Source organism: Phalacrocorax aristotelis, chromosome W (genome assembly GCF_949628215.1).
Source record: "Phalacrocorax aristotelis chromosome W, bGulAri2.1, whole genome shotgun sequence".
NCBI lineage: Eukaryota > Metazoa > Chordata > Aves > Suliformes > Phalacrocoracidae > Phalacrocorax > Phalacrocorax aristotelis.
The window spans coordinates 22242015-22260797 of NC_134310.1; the positions used below are offsets into that span (position 1 = coordinate 22242015).

The 18783-nt window shown below is 44.6% G+C and overlaps 1 protein-coding gene across 2 annotated transcripts in view; it reads left to right on the forward strand.

The window, feature by feature from the left end:
- The window catches only part of LOC142049639 (SWI/SNF-related matrix-associated actin-dependent regulator of chromatin subfamily A member 2-like), a 124515-nt gene extending 110300 nt beyond the window's left edge, over window positions 1-14215 (forward strand). Inside the window, exons 23-27 of one of the 2 annotated variants that reach the window (XM_075077517.1) lie at window positions 4318-4484; window positions 5314-5477; window positions 12241-12468; window positions 13182-13363; window positions 14032-14215. In XM_075077517.1, coding sequence (XP_074933618.1) covers window positions 4318-4484; window positions 5314-5477; window positions 12241-12468; window positions 13182-13196 — 574 coding nt within the window. In that variant the 3' untranslated portion in view covers window positions 13197-13363; window positions 14032-14215. Of the gene's footprint in view, window positions 1-4317; window positions 4485-5313; window positions 5478-12240; window positions 12594-13181; window positions 13364-14031 lie in introns of those variants that run through there. The other variant, XM_075077516.1, reaches the window with a different exon arrangement.
- Window positions 14216-18783: the final 4568 nt, after the last annotated feature.

The window sequence follows — 18783 nt, forward strand, 5'->3', positions numbered from 1 at the left end:
GATCTGCTTGGAAGAATCCCATGGGAGACAGTCCTAGAAAGCAGAGGGGGTCCAGAAGAGCCGGTTGATATTCAGGGATTACCTTCTCCCAGCTCAAGAATGGACCATCCCAACATGCAGCAAGTCGAGCACAGGTGGCAGGAAGTATGGGTGCACAAGGAGCTCCTGAGTAAATTCAAACATAAAAAGGAAACATACAGGAGGTGGAAGCAGGAACAGGTGACCCAGGAGGAATATAGAGACACTGTCCGAGCATACAGGGATGCAGTTAGGAAAGCCCATCTAGATTTGAATCTGGAGAGGGATGGGAGGGGCAACAAGAAAGGCTTCTGCAGTGTCATGGTTTTAGCTGGGATAGAGTTAATTTTCTTCACTCTAGCTGGCATAGTGCTCTGCTTTGGACTTAGCATGAAAACAATGTTGAGATAACACACAGATGTTTTGGCTGTTGCTGGGTAGCGCTTGTACTAGTCAAGGACATTTCTAGCTTCCCATGCTCTGCTGGGTGCACAAGAAGCCGGGAGGGGAGGGGGCACAGCTAAGAGAGTGGATTCAAACCGGCCAAAGGGATATTCCATATCATGTAACGTCATGCCCAGTATGTTAACTGGGAGGAGGTGGCCGGGAGAGGCAGGCAGCAATTGCGGCTCGGGGACCAGCAGCGTCAGTCGGCGGGTGGTAAGCGGCTGTACCGTTCGTGTTTCTGTGGTTTTTTTTTTTTTCTTTTTTTCCTTCCTTTTCCATTGTATTATATTAACATTGTCATTATTATCATAATCATTATTATAATAATTATTTTATTGTAATCAATAAACTGTGCTTATCTCAACCCACAAGTTCGTTTGCTCTTCCGATTCTCTTCCCCATCCCACAGGGGTGGGGGGGGAGTGAGCGAGCGGCTGCGTGGTGTTTAGTTACCAGCTGAGGCTGACCCACGACATGCAGGTACATCAACAGCAAAAAGCATGAAGTCCAGCTGGAGGCCAGTCATTAGTGGTATCCCCCAGGGGTCAATACTGGGGCCCATACTGTTTAACCTCTTATTTTCTGACCTGGATCTTGGGACAAAGTGCACTCTCAGCAAGTCTGCAGATGATAGAGAACTGGGAGGAGTGGCTGATACACCAGGTGGTTGTGCTGACATTCAGAGGGACCTCAACAGGATGGAGAAATAGGCAGTTCAACAAAGGGAAATGCCATGTCCTGCACCTGGTATGGAATAAACCCATGCACCAGTACAGGTTGGGGGCTGACCAGCTGGAAAGCAGCTCTGCAGAAAAGGACCTGAGGGTCCTGGTAGACAAGAATCTGACCATGAGCCACCAATGCACTCTCATGGCAAAAAGGGATCCTGGGCTGCACTAGGAAGAGCATTGCCAGCAGGTCGAGGTGGGAGATCCTTCTCTACTCAGTGCTGCTGAGGCTGCATCTCAAGTACTGTATCCAGTTCTGGGCTCCCCGGTACAAGACAGACACAGGGATACTGGATTGAGTCCAGCAAAGGGCCACAAAGACAACTAAGGGTTTGGAGCATCATGGAATAACTGGAATTACTATTTAGATCAGGTCAGAACAGAAGCAGGTTATTACTATAGCTATAGGAGAGAACACAGAGCAGCAGTGAGAGACTCTGCTGATATGAACCCTGTGCAAATGGAGCAGTTACAGAGTTTATATACCTTATAGGTTATACAACCAGGTTCTTCACCAAAACTGTCAGATAAGCAGGATATGGTAAATATCAACAGCGATGGGAATTCTTTAGATAAGGAGGGTCTAGACAGTATATTCTTTTACAAATAATTCACTCTTATGTTAATGAAATCTTGCTGACTGTTGAAACCATTAGCTGCAAATGTTTCTTAAGTAGTGAGGCCTGCAAAGGCCTTGTGAGGCATTAACTATTTTGATTCCACAAGAGCATCTGTCATATGAGGAGAAGCTTAGAGCTGGGACTGTTTAGCTTGGAGAAGAGATAGCTAGGGGGAAACCTTAGCAAAATGTCTAAATACCTCGTAGGAGGAATAAAGAAGATGGAGCCAGACTGTTCTTAGTGACACCCAGTGGAAGGACGAGAGATACTGCCTCATTCCACATCTACTATGTCCATTTCAAGGATCAGTCATTAGGGTCTGCACATGGCAATGATCTCATTTAGAAGTTACAGAAGATATTTCAGGGTTAACAGAAAGTTTTGATATTTTTTCTCATTCTGTACAAGAAGGCAGTGTGTTTTTTCCTATCCTAAAATCCAAGTGCATATATCATCCTAAATTATTTATAACACTTGACTCCATCATTCCATGTCTTCAAGCTCAAGACTGTTTACAGATTTCCACCTGTTGGATTCATACTTTCACATTAGGACTCTCTCCTTTCCTCGTTGAAAAAGATATTTCAGATTCTCAATGAAACCTAGGTGGTAACAAGGACGCTTTGCCCAGGGCCCTTCCCCACTATCAGAAAGTTCTCAGAGTGCCATGATGTAATGGAAGGGTATTTAAGAGCACGGAAGACTATTCATGTCCAGATGATTTGGCGATCAGGGGCATATCCCAGCAGGCAACCACAGCAACCCTGTGATATATCTCATCTTCTCATCAGTTTTTCATTAGCATGGACTTCAGTTTGGGAGGGACCTGAAGGAAAATCCTGGTTCCTTTGTCCTCCATGCCCTTTTATAGGAGGACAGAGAGGCACAGGATCCATACCCAAACCAAAATATGCTGGTATTAAGTGTTATGTGAAGCTTTTCTGCCCTTCTGTCTGTCTCAGGAAAATAGGGAAAGATGATTATCACACTGCATGTCAATATACTGAATAATAAATCCTGTCTTCATGCAGACAAATCAATGCCTACTTGCCTGCCTTCCCTCCTGCCTATCCTTCCTGCCTCCCTCCCTCCCTTCAGTTTTTTATAAACAACAAAGACACTATCCACTACCACTGCCGTGGTAAACCTTTATATGGTAAAACTTTATAAACCTTTTATTTACAAACAACAAAAACACTATGCACTACCACTACCGTGGACTTCTGGAGGGCAGACTTTGGCCTGTTCAGGGAGAGTCCCTTGGGAGGAAGTCCTGAAGGGCGAAGGAGCGGTCTTAATGATTCTATGATTCTACTGTCTGAAATTTATTGTGGAGATTCTTTAGGGATTTCAGCAGGGGGTTTCATTTCTCTCACTCTCTCTCTTTTCTACTCTTCCTTTTTAACTTATTCCAAATTAAAGTTATGTTAGCACTTTTTCCATTGCTTAGATTAAAAAATTAAATAGATTTAAATTTGTTCTCAATACTTCTGTCCAACTGGCTAGAAATGGTTTCTGTCTTACTCTGAGCAAGGTTGTGTGTATCCTCCACGTGGCTCCCTTTCTGTTTAAGTGTCAGCAGTGTCTTTTCTTCTTTATTAGTATACGAGACCATCTGTCTCTCAAATAGTTTGGCCTTTTGCATAGCAATTATATATCTATACATCTGAGAAGGCCTTGTATCTTGTGGACTGAGTATACAGTTCCTAATGATGGATTATATTTTAAGGCTACAGATTTAGACTTAGAGGAGAGTTATGTGTAATTTGATTCTCTAAACTATATGGTTGTCCTACTCATTTAGCCACCTTTGTTATTCTCTTTCTGATTTTTGGCTTAAGCATCTTTGCATACAAACCTAGTGCTCAGTCTGTTTGCACAGAAGATTAGTAATCAGAGCAAATATAGTTCAGGACAGTTATAATTGTATACAATAAAAGAATATGTCCACTATCAAGCTTTTCCCATTGTTTCTGTATATAAACCAGTCTGGTCTGGACTCCTTTGCTTTCACATGCACAGTAGTGAGTGGAAAAGTAATCAATTCTAACGTTAACTTACTTAATGAACGTAACTTGTGGCTCCAGTAGATGCTGATTGAAAGCAGACCCTGTGGGAGAGCATCTAACCCAATAAAATGCTTATGTACTTCAGAAATAATGCTTATTTTGAGAAATCGTGGGAAAAAAAAAAATACTGGGCTCATAAAGGAAGATATTTGATGTGCTTGAGAGTTCACAGAATTCTTATATTTGGGGGAAGGAACCCTTTCCTAACAAATAAATACATAGATGCAATTCATGTGGGTTTTTTTTCTTATTTCAATCAACATCATAAACAGATTTAAAGAGAGAAAAGTGCTATCAGTTTTGTTTTCCTCTGAGTAAAGGAATCTATCTATAATCATCATATGACACAATTGTAATTAGACTGCATTATTAAAAACTCTTCTAAAAGCAAGTTTGTCATGGCGTTTATTGTGGTTTTTTTTTCCTCTTAAACAGAGCTGAGCTTTATCGGGCTTCGGGGAAGTTTGAACTACTTGATCGTATTTTACCTAAGTTGCAAGCCACTAACCATCGTGTGCTTCTTTTCTGTCAAATGACATCACTCATGACCATTATGGAGGACTATTTTGCATTTCGAAATTTCCTTTACTTACGTCTTGACGGTAAGCTGAATGAAAATAAATTTGGCAGTGTTTTTCTGGTTCAGCAATTTGACTATGTAGTAGAAAAACTTCCTCCGTTGTACTATATGCGTATGGACATCCGAATAAAAATATCAAACTTCTGTCTGTCTTCAGCTGCAGGCAGAGATGTAAAAAGGTAAAACAAGCAGAGGGTCAGTCCAAGTTGATCAGTAAAAACTGATTGTCAAAGTACAGGAAATTCACTTTGTTGCCAATGTGTACAGTGCTTAGTTGTTACTTAGAGCTTTGTGTAGGCCTTTTACCATGGACGAATCCTCTGTTTTCTCTCCCTCCCCTATCGTCACCATTGTGTTTTGAATGTGATCTTTTAAGAATTTTTGTTCCCTTGATATTAATCTCGATGTTTAAGGCCAATAGTGAAACGTTAATAAATCTGTGTTTGTGTACACATATAGTTTTTAAAATATTTAGATTCTGTGAGTGCTCATAAGGCCTTAATCAAAACTGAAGCTCCACATTGCGTGTGTATATCATCTATTGAAACCTGTCGGTCATAAAATGTTGTCAAATAGTTGCATCTTTTCAAAGTCCCCTTTTGAAATGTCAAGCCTACTTAAAATAAAAGTTTGGGAACCCTCCTCCCAAGTGCTATAGACAGTTGGCTGAAACATCCATGGTTAGTGTTTGCGTCTATATTATAGAAAATATAGCTGAGATGGCAAAGAACAAGTGAGCTAAAATTTCCCTTCCACGTGTGCCTTAAACAACTAAGATTGCTTTTAAATTATTTCAGAAGCAGCTCTTTGTCATGGGGTTACTTTTAATTTCTTTTTTAATTTCTTCTCAGGTACAACAAAATCAGAGGATCGAGCTGCCCTGCTGAAGAAGTTTAATGAACCTGGCTCACAGTACTTCATCTTCTTGCTGAGTACAAGGGCAGGAGGGCTGGGCTTGAACCTCCAGGCTGCTGACACTGTTATAATCTTTGATAGTGATTGGAATCCTCACCAGGTTATTTTTATTTAATTATCTTTATTGTAATATGGAAATAATTGTGCTTTTTTAGGCTTTGTGTTTTAATTTGGGAAGACTGACAGTGAAATGAAAGTATATCATAAAATGCTGCTTTGAGAAGAATTGGTAAGGCAAACTTCTACAGTCAAGTAGTGTTTTGTTTTAAATTGGTAAAGTGATTCTGTGTCTGTGTATACAGTTTTTCTGAGTGTCAGGGAATCCTCAAAGTTGGAGTCTTACAGTCTACATTTTCTGTTTCATTGGTATAACTTTGTTCACCCTTTAATCATAAGGCACTAATAAATGGCTCTCCATGCAAAGTTAAAAGCTCATGCAGCAGGTGAAATAATTTCTAAGATTACTAATGCATTTAAGATTCTCAGGAATAGTGATTTGCTTTAGATACACAGGTCTATAGCTAGATTATATTATATATATATCTCTCTCCAGCTATATTTTTGCCTCTGTTCTTGTAGCTGGACTAGAGTCTATACTGGGTCTGGCTGGGATGGAGTTAATTTTCTTCATAGCAGCCCATATGGTGCTGTATTTTGGATTTGTGACCAAAACGGTGTTGATAGTGCATGCACCAGTGTTTTGGCTGTTGCCGAACAGTGCTTGCACAGCCGCAAAGCTTTTGCTTTTTCCTACTCTGCCCCACCACCGAGTAGACTGGGGGTGAGCAAGAAGCTGGGAGGGGACACAGCCGGGACAGCTGGGAGGGGACACAGCCCAGACTGTCCAAAGGAATATTCCATACCATATGTCATCATGCTCAGCAATAAAAGCTCAAGGAAAGGAGGAGGAAGCGGGAACATCTGTGGTCACAGCATTTCTCTTCCCAAGCAACCATTATGTGTGCTGAGGTCCTGCTTTTCAGGAAGTGGCCGGACATCTGCCTGCCAAAAGGAAATAATAAATAAATTCCTTCTTTTGCTTTACTTGCATGCACAGATTTTGCTTCACCTATTAAACTGTCTTTATTTCGATCAACCATTCTTCTCGCTTTCCTTCTATTTTCTCCCCATCCCACGGGAGAGGAGAGTGAGCGAGTGGCTGTGTGGGTGCTTGGCCGTTGTCCGGGGTCAACCCACCACAGTCCTTTTTGGTGCCCCACATTGTGGTGGGTTGACCTTGGTCATCAGCTAAGCACCCACACAGTCGCTTGCTTACTAGCCCCTTAGTGGAATGGGGGAGAGAATCAGAAGGCCAAAAGGATGAAAAGTCCTGGGTTGAGATAAAGACAGTTTAATAAGTGAAGGAAAGATATAAAAGAGACACTGGAAGAAACAGGCATGCCCAAGACACCAATACCTGGCTCTGGGACTGGTGCCTCTGCCAGAACTTTGGTTTTTATAACCATGGAAGTGTCTTTGAAACACAAGGTATGCTGGGCCCTGACGGGATCCACCTGACCCGATGGGGGAAAACCATCTTTGCTCGTAAGCTGGCAGGACTGATTGAGAGGGCTTTAAACTAGAATCAGTGGGGGAAGGGGATACCAAGAGGATTGCCGAAGGTAAACCAAGGGTTGGCATGGCATCGCCTGAGGCTGGCAATACTAATGGGAGCATTTACTCTGCTCCAGAGAGCACTCAGGGCCTAGGAGCACATCTGAAATGCCTGTACACCAATGCATGCAGTATGAGACACAAACAGGATGAACTGGAAGTGTTGGTCTGTTCCCAGAGCCATGCTGTCACTGGTATTAGTGAGACTTGGTGGAATGAGTCCCAAGACTGGAGTGCTGGGATGGAGGGATGGAGGCTGTTCAGGAGGGATAGTCAGGGCAGGTGAAGTGGAGGTAGTTGCACTGTATGTGAGAGAGAGGTTTGATTGTACAGCCCTCACAGTTAGGGATGATGTGGTTGAGAGTCCCTGCGTGAGGATTAGGGGGATGGAAAACAAAGCAGATGTCGTCGTGGGTGTCTACTATCAATCGTCCAGCCAGGATGATAGCACTGATGACTTATTCTATAGGCAATCAGGAGAAATCTCTAGATTGGTAGCCCTTGTCCTTATGGGAGATTTCAACTTCCCAGGCATCAGCTGGGAATATCGTACCGCTGTGACAAACAAGCCTAGGAAATTCCTGAAGTTTGTGGACGATAATTTCTTGTCACAAGTACTCAGTGAGCCAACTAGGAAATATGCCCTCCTAGACTTGTTGTTTGTGACTAGAGACGGACTCGTGGGGGATGCGATGGTAGGTGGCTGCCTTGGCCACAGTCATCATGAAACTGTTGAGTTTAAAATTTTCAGTGTAATGAGAAAAAAGGTCAGCAGAGTTGCTACCCTGGATTTCAAGAGAGCAAACTTTAAGCTACTCAGGGAGCTAGTTACCGGTGTCCCCTGGGAATCTGCTTTTGAGGGCTTAGGGGTGCATGAGTGCTGGTCAGCTTTTAAGAATCGCCTTTTAAAAGCACAGGCGCAGGCAATCCCATGGTGTCGCAAGTCAAGCAAGCAGGGCAGAAGAACAGCTTGGCTGAACAGGGAACTCCTCTTGGAACTCGGGTGGAAAAAGAAATTGTATGATCTCTGGAAGTGAGGTCAGGCTTTGCAGGAAGATTACAAAGCCATGGTTCTCATATGCAGGGAGAAGACATGAAAGGCTAAAGCTCAACTAGAATTGAAAGTGGCCAGCGTCGTGTCGGACAACAAGAAAGGCTTTTTTAAGTACGTTAATAGCAAGAGGAGGCCCAAGGAAAACATTGGACTGATACTTGATGAAGGTGGTCACCTGACAAATAGGGATGAAGAAAAAGCGGAGGCATTCAATGCTTTTTTTGCCCCAGTTTTTAATATCAGTGATAGACCTTGGGCTGCCCGGTCCTATGAGTTGGAGGACCATGACTGCAGGAACAGTGACTTTCCATTTGTGGACGCTGAAATTGTAAGGGAGCAGTTGTATCAGCTGAATGCTCATAAGTCCATGGGGCCTGAAGGGATTCATCCCAGAGTACTGAAGGAGCTAGCAAACGTTACAGCGGGACCCCTCTCGATCATCTACCAAAGGTCTTGGGCGTTTGGGGAGGTCCCCGATGACTGGAAGCTAGCCAACATTACTCCAATTTATAAGAAGGGTGTGACGGAAGACCCAGGAAACTACAGACCTGTTAAGTCTAACCTCAGTACCTGGAAAAATTATGGAGAAGATCATACTGGGTGCTACTGAAAGGCATTTAAAGGACAGTGCAATCATCAGGCACGGCCAACATGGGCTCACAAAGGGAAAGGCCTCTTTAACCAATTTGATATCCTTTTATGATAAGGTCACCCGCCTAGTGGATGAAGGGAAGGCGGTGGAGGTAGTCTTTCTGGATTTTAGTAAGGCTTTTGATGCTGTCCCTCACAGCATCCTTCTGGGCAAGTTGCCCAACTGTGAGATGAGCAGGTACACAGGGCGCTGGGTGAAGAACTGGCTGAAGGGGTTGTAGTGAATGGGGCTACATCTGGCAGGCAACCAGTCACCAGCAGTGTTCCTCAGGGCTTAATTCTAGGGCTGGTTCCAATCAATATTTTTACCAATGATCTGGATGCAGGAGTTGAATGCACCCTTAGCAAGTTTGCTGACAATACTAAGCTGGGAGGTGCTGTTGACTCTCTTGAGAGACAAAGAGGCCTTAGAGAGGGATCTGGATAAATTGGAGCATTGGGCAATGATTAATGCCATGAAATTTAGCAAGAACAAATGCAGGATTCTGCACCTGGGACGGAGTAATGCTGGACACAAGTATAGACTAGGAGAGGAGTGGCTGGAGAGCAGCCCTGCAGAAAGGGATCTGGGGGTGCTGGTTGATAGTAGGCTCAACATGAGTCAGCAGCGTGTCCTGGTAGCCAAGAGAGCAAACCGCATCCTGGGGTGCACTAAACACAGCATAACCAGCCAGTCAAAAGAGGTGATTGTCCCGCTGTACTCAGCGTTGGTGCAGCCTCACCTTGAGTATTGTGTGCAGTTCTGGGCCCCAAAATTTAAGAAGGATGTTACGGTCCTTGAATGTGCCCAGAGGAAGGCAACAAAGCTGGTGAAAGGGCCGTCCTATGAGGAGTGACTAAAGACTTTGGGCGTGCCTAGTTTGGAGAGAAGGAGGCTGAGGGGCGACCTCATTGCTCTCTACAGCTTCCTGAGGAGGGGAAGTGGAGAAGGAGGTGCTGATTTCTTCTCCCTGGTGAAGAGGGATACAGTGACAGGATGTGTGGGGATGGTTCAAAACTGCACTGTGCAGGGGAGGTTCAGACTGGACATTAGGAAACATTTCTTTACCAAGAGGGTGGTCAAACACTGGAAGAGGCTTCCTAGAGAGGTGGTCAATGCCCCATGCCTGTCAGTGTTTAAGAGGCATTTGGACAATGCCCTTAATAAGACGCTTTAATTTTTGGTCAGCCCTGAAGTGGTCAGGCAGTTGGACTGGATGATCATTGTAGGCCCCTTTCAACTGAACGAAACTATTCTGTTCTACTCTGTTCCGTTCCGTTCTGTTCTATTCTACCTTGGAAGCGAACGCACATATACACCCCCACCCCACCCCCCGCACACACTCTGTCCAGTTTTTATTGCTGAACATGACATTATATGGCATGGAATATCCCTTTTGCCAGTTCAGGTCAGCTGTCTTGACTGCGTCCCCTCCCAACTCCTTGCCCACCCACAGTCTACTCCCTGGCGGGGGGCGGGCAGAGTGAGAAACAGAGAAGGCCTTGATGCTGTGCAAGCAGTGTTCAACAATAGCCAAAACACTGCTGCATTATCAACACTCTTTTGGTGACAAATCCATGACACAGCACCATCCTGGACAAGCCCTGTCACGGTTTAGTCTCAGCTGGCAATGAAGCACCACACAGCTGCTCGTTCACTCCCCCCGGTAGGATGAGGGAGAGAATCGGAAGGGTAAAAGTGAGAAAACTTGTGGGTTGAAAGAAAGACAGTTTAATAGGCAAAGCAAAAGCCCCACATGCAAGCCAAGCAAAACGAGGAATTCATTCACTCCTTCCCATCGGCAGGCAGGTGTTCAGCCATCTCCAGGAAAGCAGGGCTCCATCATGCGTAACAGTTGCTTGGGAAGACAAATGCCATCACTCTGAATGTCCTCCACTTCCTTCTTCTTCTTCCCCCAACTTTATATGCTGAGCATGACATCATACGGTATGGAATATCCCTTTGGGTGGTTGGGGTCAGCTGTCCCAGCTGTGTCCCCCCCACACCTTCTTGTGCACCCCCAGCCTACTCACTGGTGGGGTGGTGTGAGAAGCAGAAAAGGCCTTGACTCTGTGTGATAATTAATTTAGCCTTAAACGGAATTCCAATTAAAGTTTACAATTTATTGAATAGAGACAAGTAAGCAGCGCTGGATGCACGGGGGATTCTTCTGCCTAACGTGCATCCCGTCATACAAAATTACAGGGTTTATATTCAGTTAATTAATAACAATTAGTAAAAACACGCCTAAGTTTACACTCATTGGTCAGTGATAAGCATCCCACTTGCCGTTGGTCAGCCGTAGTTAAATTAGCCACGCTTGCCATGTAGATTAGCCCGCATGCTCTTTACGGGTGTGGGGGGGCAAGTCTTTTTGGTCCTGAATTGGGTCGGTGGTTGCAATCTCCCCCTGCCGGAATTACCTTTTCCCCAGTTTCCATGCTTCAGCGCCTTCTGAGCCAAGAAGTTCCCTGTTATCACTGCTGGCTGATTTGTGGTCTTCCCTTATCTTGGCACTCTCCTTTGTAGCAAGATGTTTCCACTGTTAGTCCTTGAAGTTCTACTGAATTGTATCCTTTTAGGAGGCTTCTTGTCAATGAAGCATTCACTGCTAATGCCCTCTTGTCTGGCCTAAGCGTTATTTATTATCTTGTTAAAATTCTCAGGTGTTAGTTTCTACTCCTAACTAAAATTCTTTCTTAACAATTAACTTAACAAATCGCCAATCAACATTCCAACCATTAAGACAGTTAACAAGTCAATTGAACGGCCCTCGGTTACACAAGCACAAACAGAACGGTCAAATGTTAGAGGGTCACACTTCACCGTGTGACCCTAGCATTGTTCCATATTGACACGAATCAGATGAACACATTTTACACTCTGTGTAAGCACTGCTCAGCAATGACAAACACATCTCTGTATTATCAACACTGTTTTCAGCACAAATCCAAAACATAGCCCCATACTAGCTACTATGAAGAAAATTAACTCTATCCCAGACAAAACCAGCAAAAGCCCCTGACAGGCTGGTATGAAGAAAGTTAACTCCATTCTAGCCAGACCCAATACATAAAATTACTAATGCATTTAAGATATTCAGAAATAGTGGTTTGCTTTAGCTACACAGGTTTATATCTGTACTTTATAATGTATACCTATTTATATTGTTGCCTCTGTTCTTGTACCTGGGCTGGAGAGTTGCTTTATGTCAGGGTTCCTTTCTGGCCTGAAAGACCATGAACTCTGAGTGGCAGAGAAGAATTGCACACTGTGGCCTATCTTGGTCACTTACTGCACATGCTTTCAAGAAGTGTTAGACTTACTGCATTCACCTTGTACAGAGCATGCACATATTTTTTTCCCTCCAGTTTGCCTGCCTGGGTCTGATGAATTCCCAAGAAGGAGGATAGTCAGGAATGAGCTAGATGAATTGTGGTGGGCTGTAGCTTGAGCACTTCTTTTTGTTATGCTAATAAAACCCAACGTTACAGTGTCCTTTAAGCAGGGAGTGATTTGTGTAGCAGTTACGTTATGCATCATTCCATATTCTTTGCCTAATAGGACTTGCAGGCCCAAGACCGAGCTCATCGAATTGGTCAGCAGAATGAGGTTCGAGTCCTGCGACTGTGCACTGTGAACAGTGTGGAGGAGAAGATACTCGCTGCTGCAAAGTATAAACTGAATGTAGATCAAAAAGTTATTCAGGCTGGAATGTTTGATCAGAAATCTTCAAGCCATGAGCGGAGGGCTTTTCTACAGGCTATATTAGAACATGAGGAAGAAAATGAGGTAAGGCAGTTAAAAAAAAATTCAAAGATGATTCAGTTGGCGCTTGGGAAGCAGCTATATAACTGGTAGGCGAGAGTGCAGTTTGCGTGCAGCTTGGGACTGCTCGAAACTGCAAGCTATTATATAATTTCCTTACAGGAAAACAACTCTATTCCTAAAGGATATTCTCATGAGAACTTGTTGCTGCACTGTTAGATAAAGGCGAGGCCATGTAGGTGGCGTAGTCACCGGTACCAAGTGGGAGCTGCCTGCAGGCTCCTCAGTTGCAATGAGCTGTCTGAGTTTATCCTGTGGCCAAGGAATTTGTGCGGCGCAGCACAGGCCTGGGCCTACTCCCATTAACTGTTATGTGGATCACTAGCTCCTCAATGTGCAACGGTTTCTCGGTCAGGATCTCCACATTCCACCCCTTGATCCACATACAATTTACCTTTACCAAAGAGATATTGCAAGCTACAGGTTATATTAATAACATATGGGCTTCTCAAGCCCTAAGTACAAGCCCCAATAGAGTAGACAGCCTGTTCAAGATCCCTAACTCCTCGAATACAATGTCTTCCATAAGGCTCCCAATACAGCTGCGTAGCATGGGCAGGAGATGGTCTTCAGAGACCCTGCAGAGGCAAAAGCTTGCAAATGATGCAAAGGAGGTACATTTAGAGGCTGTGCTCAGAGGAGCATAAAGCCCTGAGCAACCTGGTCCAATCTTGTAGCTGACCCTGCTTTGAGGAGGTTGGACTAGATGACCTACTGAGGACCCTTCCAACCCAAATTATCATGTGACCCTATAACCAGTAGATGGAGACTCCCATGTCAGGGAGGACCTGAAGCTTGTGACTTCTGGCAACAGAATGAAGACGACTCCTCTGCCTGCAGATCTGCAATTACAGAACAGGTATAGTGCCCTGGGAACAATTGAGGCGGAACAAGCTCCGTCAAGGGAGGCATCAGAGTCAACTGAGCCTATACCAAGTATCGGGGGGGGGTGTGTGTGTGTGGTGTGTGTGTTGGACTAGACAGTCTCTAGAGGTCCCTTCTAACCTCAACTATTCTGTGAGTCTGTGATTCCTTAAAGGAGCCTAATTTTCATATTGTCTCCAAACAATTCAACAAAACAATTAACTATCTTAATTAAAATAACAGTATTTCTGCATGCCTAACATATCTCTCAGCTTAAACAGAGTAACTGTCAGATCCTGATATAATTTCTGTGGCTTAATGAGCTGGCTTAGGTTATTGAAAGGTTTTGTCATCTGTAATTCTTTATTTTAGGCTTTCAAAATACTTAACTATTTTTAATAAAATTTAAGCAAGATCTTTGTGAATATCTGCCAGAATCTTTCCATATTAAAAGAAATTCCTTCAGTAGCCATTAAATCTTTTGTATTGAAAGCAGTTAAAACTGTGAAATAACAAAGCTAATACATTTTTTTATATTCACTGTGATACAGGTTTGATTTATACTATTACTTCACATGTTCATACAATTTTTTCCAGTGTGATATATATTAAAAGCAATGTTGCTGCTCCCTGTCATTCAGTTACAAACATGCCTTTTTGTAGGATTGGGACTTCTCTGAAAATGCATTCTAGGAATGCTCCCAAAGAGGGCACTGAAGATGTCATCGGTCAAAACTTAGCTTAATATGTGATATGTTGCATCAGTGTTATTTGTTGTATACGTCTCACAATATTCACTTGTGTTTTTTACTAGACTACATTAAAAATTACACATACTTTCTCTTCTAGCTCTGCACATTTCTGGGTTTAGAGAAAAATATGATAAAACTGAAGGAAAAAATATTATTGAGTAATTCAAGAAGGTAGTAAATGCCCACACATTGAGAGGAAGAGAGAGCGTTTCACTAGTTCAGAATCCAAATATTTTGGACTTCTTGTAGTCTTTTGCAGGATTTTGGAGGCAATTTTTAATAGCTTGCTTAATGAAGGCGCCGTGGTTTAGCCGTCGGCTCAGCCCCACACAGCCGCTCGCTCACTCCCCCACCGGTAGATGGGGGAGAGAATCAGAAGGGTAATGCTCGTGGGTTGAGATAGGAACAGTTTAATAATTCATATTAAAAGAAACAACAACAGAAATGCAATGGAAAGGAGAGCAACGAGAGGCGCAAAACCCCGGGGAGCCGGGGAGGTGAGGAATTAACCGCCGAAACAAACCGCACGCGACACAATTGGTCACCACCCGACACCACGCCTCCCCCGAGCTGCAAACTGCCCCCCCCCCCCCCCGAAATATACTAGTCATGGTGTCACATGGTATGGAATGAACATGCCATTGGCCAGTCGGGGTCAGCCGCCCCCGCCATGGCCCTGCCCCTCCCAGCCCCACCCCACCCCACCCACCCCTCCCCCCCCCGCCACCCGGCAGAGCGCGGGAAGCTGGAAAGGTAGCCGACCCTCCACGGTGAGGAGAATTAACCCCTTCTCAGCCAAAACCAGCGCAGAAGGCTTTTTATTCATGTGATTTTTTTTCATTGTTGTTAGGGTTGGTGGGTTTTTTTTAAACTCTCAAATTTCTTCTATACCCTTCCACTTCTTATTTTCATGTCTTCCCATACACACATGCGTTCAGGTATATGCACACCCACAAAATATGTAATGAGGTGGTGGTTTTTTTTTTTAAAAAAAAAAAAGAACAGCTAGCTTTTTCCAAATATTGAATGTATGAAATATTGGTGGGGTGTGGAGCGAACAGTTCCAGAGCTTATGCCACCAGAATACTGTGTCAGAACACTATCACTGTTCCAACTGCTTTACTTATTTCATGTTTGAATTACAGATTACATGAGTATTTAGTGAGAGCTGAAGCAGTAATCATACTTTTTTCCTGAAGTGTAGAAATCTTACCAATGGAGGGAAAACGGGATATATAGTTATAGATGCGGGCTTCTTTGGATTATTTTGAAAATAAGAGACTGTAGAAAGTCAATTTTGAGGTAGTATATACTGCATTCTACTCCACCTCCATTTTAGCGAGTACGAAACATTTATTGTCACGTAAAACCCTTAACTGTAGGTTTACAGTATCCTGTAACACAGATTCAGTAAATGTTTTAAGGTTTTTATGTGGGAACCAAACTAATGTTTGTAGCTTTGATTGAGTGCCCTGTTATGAAATTTAAAATGGCATGTACTTTCAAAATAGTTGCTGTATTTGGAGAGAGGAACTGAGCATTATGGAGCCTGATCATGTTAAAAATGGGCACCATAGCTCTTCAACATTTACGTTTTCAGTTGAATCCTAGAGTTTTGGTTGATTTTGCCAATGAATGTTTTTGATTTTATGAAATAGCTTTTTGTCAAAAAGATGGATCTTCACCAGACACACTCTTCGGGAAGTCTGCTGCCTCCCTGGGGCCCGGGTTAAAGATGTTATGAGAAAACTTCCTACCCTGGTACGGCCCTTGGATTATTATCCATTATTGCTTTTTCATGTAGACAGCGATGAAGTTGCAATAAGAAGTCCAAGAGCGATCAAAAGTGACTATCAGATGACCGGTTAAGGGATCAGGAGCACAAGCAGTGTTTTCCTCTATCCTTCCAGTTGCAGAGAATGTTGTTGGAAGAAACAGGAAGACCCAGCTGATCAATACCTGGCTCTGTGACTGGTGTCGCTGGCAGAATTTTGGGTTTTTTGATCATGGGTCGGTCTACATGACACCAGGCCTGCTGGCAGCAGACGGGGTACACCTTTCTCAAAGGGGGAAAAGGATCTTTGCGCAGGAGTTAGCAGGGCTCATTGAAAGAGCTTTAAACTAGATTTGAAGGGGAAAGGGATAAAACCAGGCTCGCTAGTGATAAGCCATGGGATGGCATGCCAATGTTTGCGGGACAGTGTGCTAGCGAGGTCCTTTGGTCCGCTCCACGATGTGCTGATTACACTGGAGCACATTTGAAATGTCTCTATACTAATGTGCGCAGCATGAGGAATAAACAAGAGGAGCTAGAAGCTTTGGCCCAGTCCCAGAGCTACAGTATCATTGGCATAAGTGAAACCTGATGGTATGAGTCCTGTGACTGGTGTGCTGTGATGGACGGCTATAGGCTCTTCATGAGGGATAGGCAGGGCAGGCGAGGCAGGGAGTCGGTGCTGTATGTAAGGGAGGGGTTGGACTGTATGGTGCTCACAGTTGGCGAGGACACGGTTGAGAGCCTCTAGGTAAGGATTAAGGGGAAAACAAATCAAGCCAATGTTGTTGTGGGAGTCTACTATCGACCACCCAGCCAGGACGATGACATCGATGAGTTATTCTTTAAGGAATTAAGGGATATCTATAGATCATGTCATGGTTTTAGCTGGGATAGAGTTAATTTTCTTCACTCTAGCTGGCATAGTGCTGTGCTTTGGACTTAGTATGAAAATAATGTTGATAACACACTGATGTTTTAGTTGTTGCTAGGTAGTGTTTATACTAGTCAAGGACTTTTCTAGCTTCCCATGCTCTGCCAGGTGCACAAGAAGCCGGGAGGGGAGGGGGCACAGCTAAGAGAGCGGTTTCAAACCGGCCAAAGGAATGTTAACAGTATGTTAACTGGGAGGAGCTGGCCGGGGGAGGGAGGCAGCAATCGCGGCTGCATGGTGTTTAGTTGCCGACTGGGGCTGAACCACGACAATCAGCTGCCCTTGTCCTTATGGGTGATTTTAACTTCCCAGACGTCAACTGGGAATACCATACAGCAGACACAAACAGGTCCAGGAAATTCCTGAAGCACGCTGAAGATAACTTCTTGGTGCAGGTACTAAGGGAGCTGACTAGGAAAGGTGCCCTCCTAGATTTGTTGTTTGTAAACAGACTCATGGGCAAAGTGACGATTGGTAGCTGTCTTGGTCACAGTGACCACGAAGAAGCTGAGTTTCAAATTGCTGGCAATAGGAGAAAAACTGCCAGCAAAACTTCGACCCTGAACCTGGGGAGATCAGACTTCGGGATGCTGGAGGAGCTAGTTAGGAAGGTCCCCAGGGAATCTGCTTTTGAAGGTATTGGGGTCCATGAATGCTGGTCACTTTTTAAGAGCCAGGAGCAGGCAAGTCCAAAGAGTCGGAAGTCCAGCAAGCGGGGCAGAAGGCTGGCTTGGCTGAGCAGGGATCATCTTCTAGAACTTAGGCGGAAAAGGAAAGCATACGGACATCGGAAGCAAGGACAGGCGACACGGGAGGACTACAGAGATGCTGTTTGCCACTGTAGGGAGAAAATTCGTGCGGCCAAAGCTCAACTGCAGTTGAAGCTGGCCAGTACTGTGAAGGACAACAAAAAGGGCTTTTTAAAAATATGTTAACAGCAAAAGGAGAATCAGAGATAACATTGGTCCATTGCTCGATGGGGTCAGTCACCTCACAAATAGGGACGTAGAGAAAGCGGAGACATTTAATGCTTTCTTCGCCTCTGTCTTCAACGCTGATGATGGTCCCTGGGGCCCCCAGAGCCCTGTGTTGGAAGACCGTGACTGGGGGAGTGATAAACTCCCAATCGACTCTGCAGTTGTTTGAGACTTGCTGCTCCAGCTGGATGCACATAGGTCTATGGGGCCCGATGGGGTTCATCCCAGGGTACTGAAAGAGCTGGCTGATGTTATCGTGGGACCTCTCTCCATTATTTTTCGATGGTCTTGGGAGTCTGGAGAGGTCCCAGTCGACTGGAAGCTGGCAAACGGCAAAGTGACGAAGTGGCAAGTGGCGAAGCCACCGAGGCAAAGTTTTCCAGAGCAGACGGTCTGCCAGAGGATCCTTCCTAAAGTGGCAAAACCACAGCAAAACCACAGCAAACGCATGAAGGAAAAAGCACAGGGAGACAGAAAGTAGCCCAGTCCCCACCCCCCTCCACCACTCAGAGCGGGAAGGAGTGAGCTCCTGACTGAAGAATAACCACAAGCAGGTTGAAAGCTTATGGGAAGAACCAGAGACTGAGGCAACAGAGGGAACCTTGTGGTTGGTGACTACTACAGGCTGCCTGATCAAGGGGTGCCTACTGACGAAGCCGTCTTCCTCCAACTCTAGGAGGCTTCGCGCTCGCAGGCTCTCATCCTACTGGGGGACTTCAACCACCCTGACATCTGCTGGAAAAGTAGCAGGGCAAGCTGTAGGCAATCCAGGAGATTCCTAGAATGCCTTGAGGATAACTTCTTGAGACAGGTAGTAGACAGCCCTACCCGAGGGGATGCAATACTGGACCTGATGGTCACCAATGCAAGTGAGCTCACCGGCGACGTCAAGATTGGAGGCAGCCTGGGCTGCAGCGATCACGCACTGGTGGAGTTCACACTCCTGAGGGATACGGGAAAAGCGAGAAGTATAGTCAG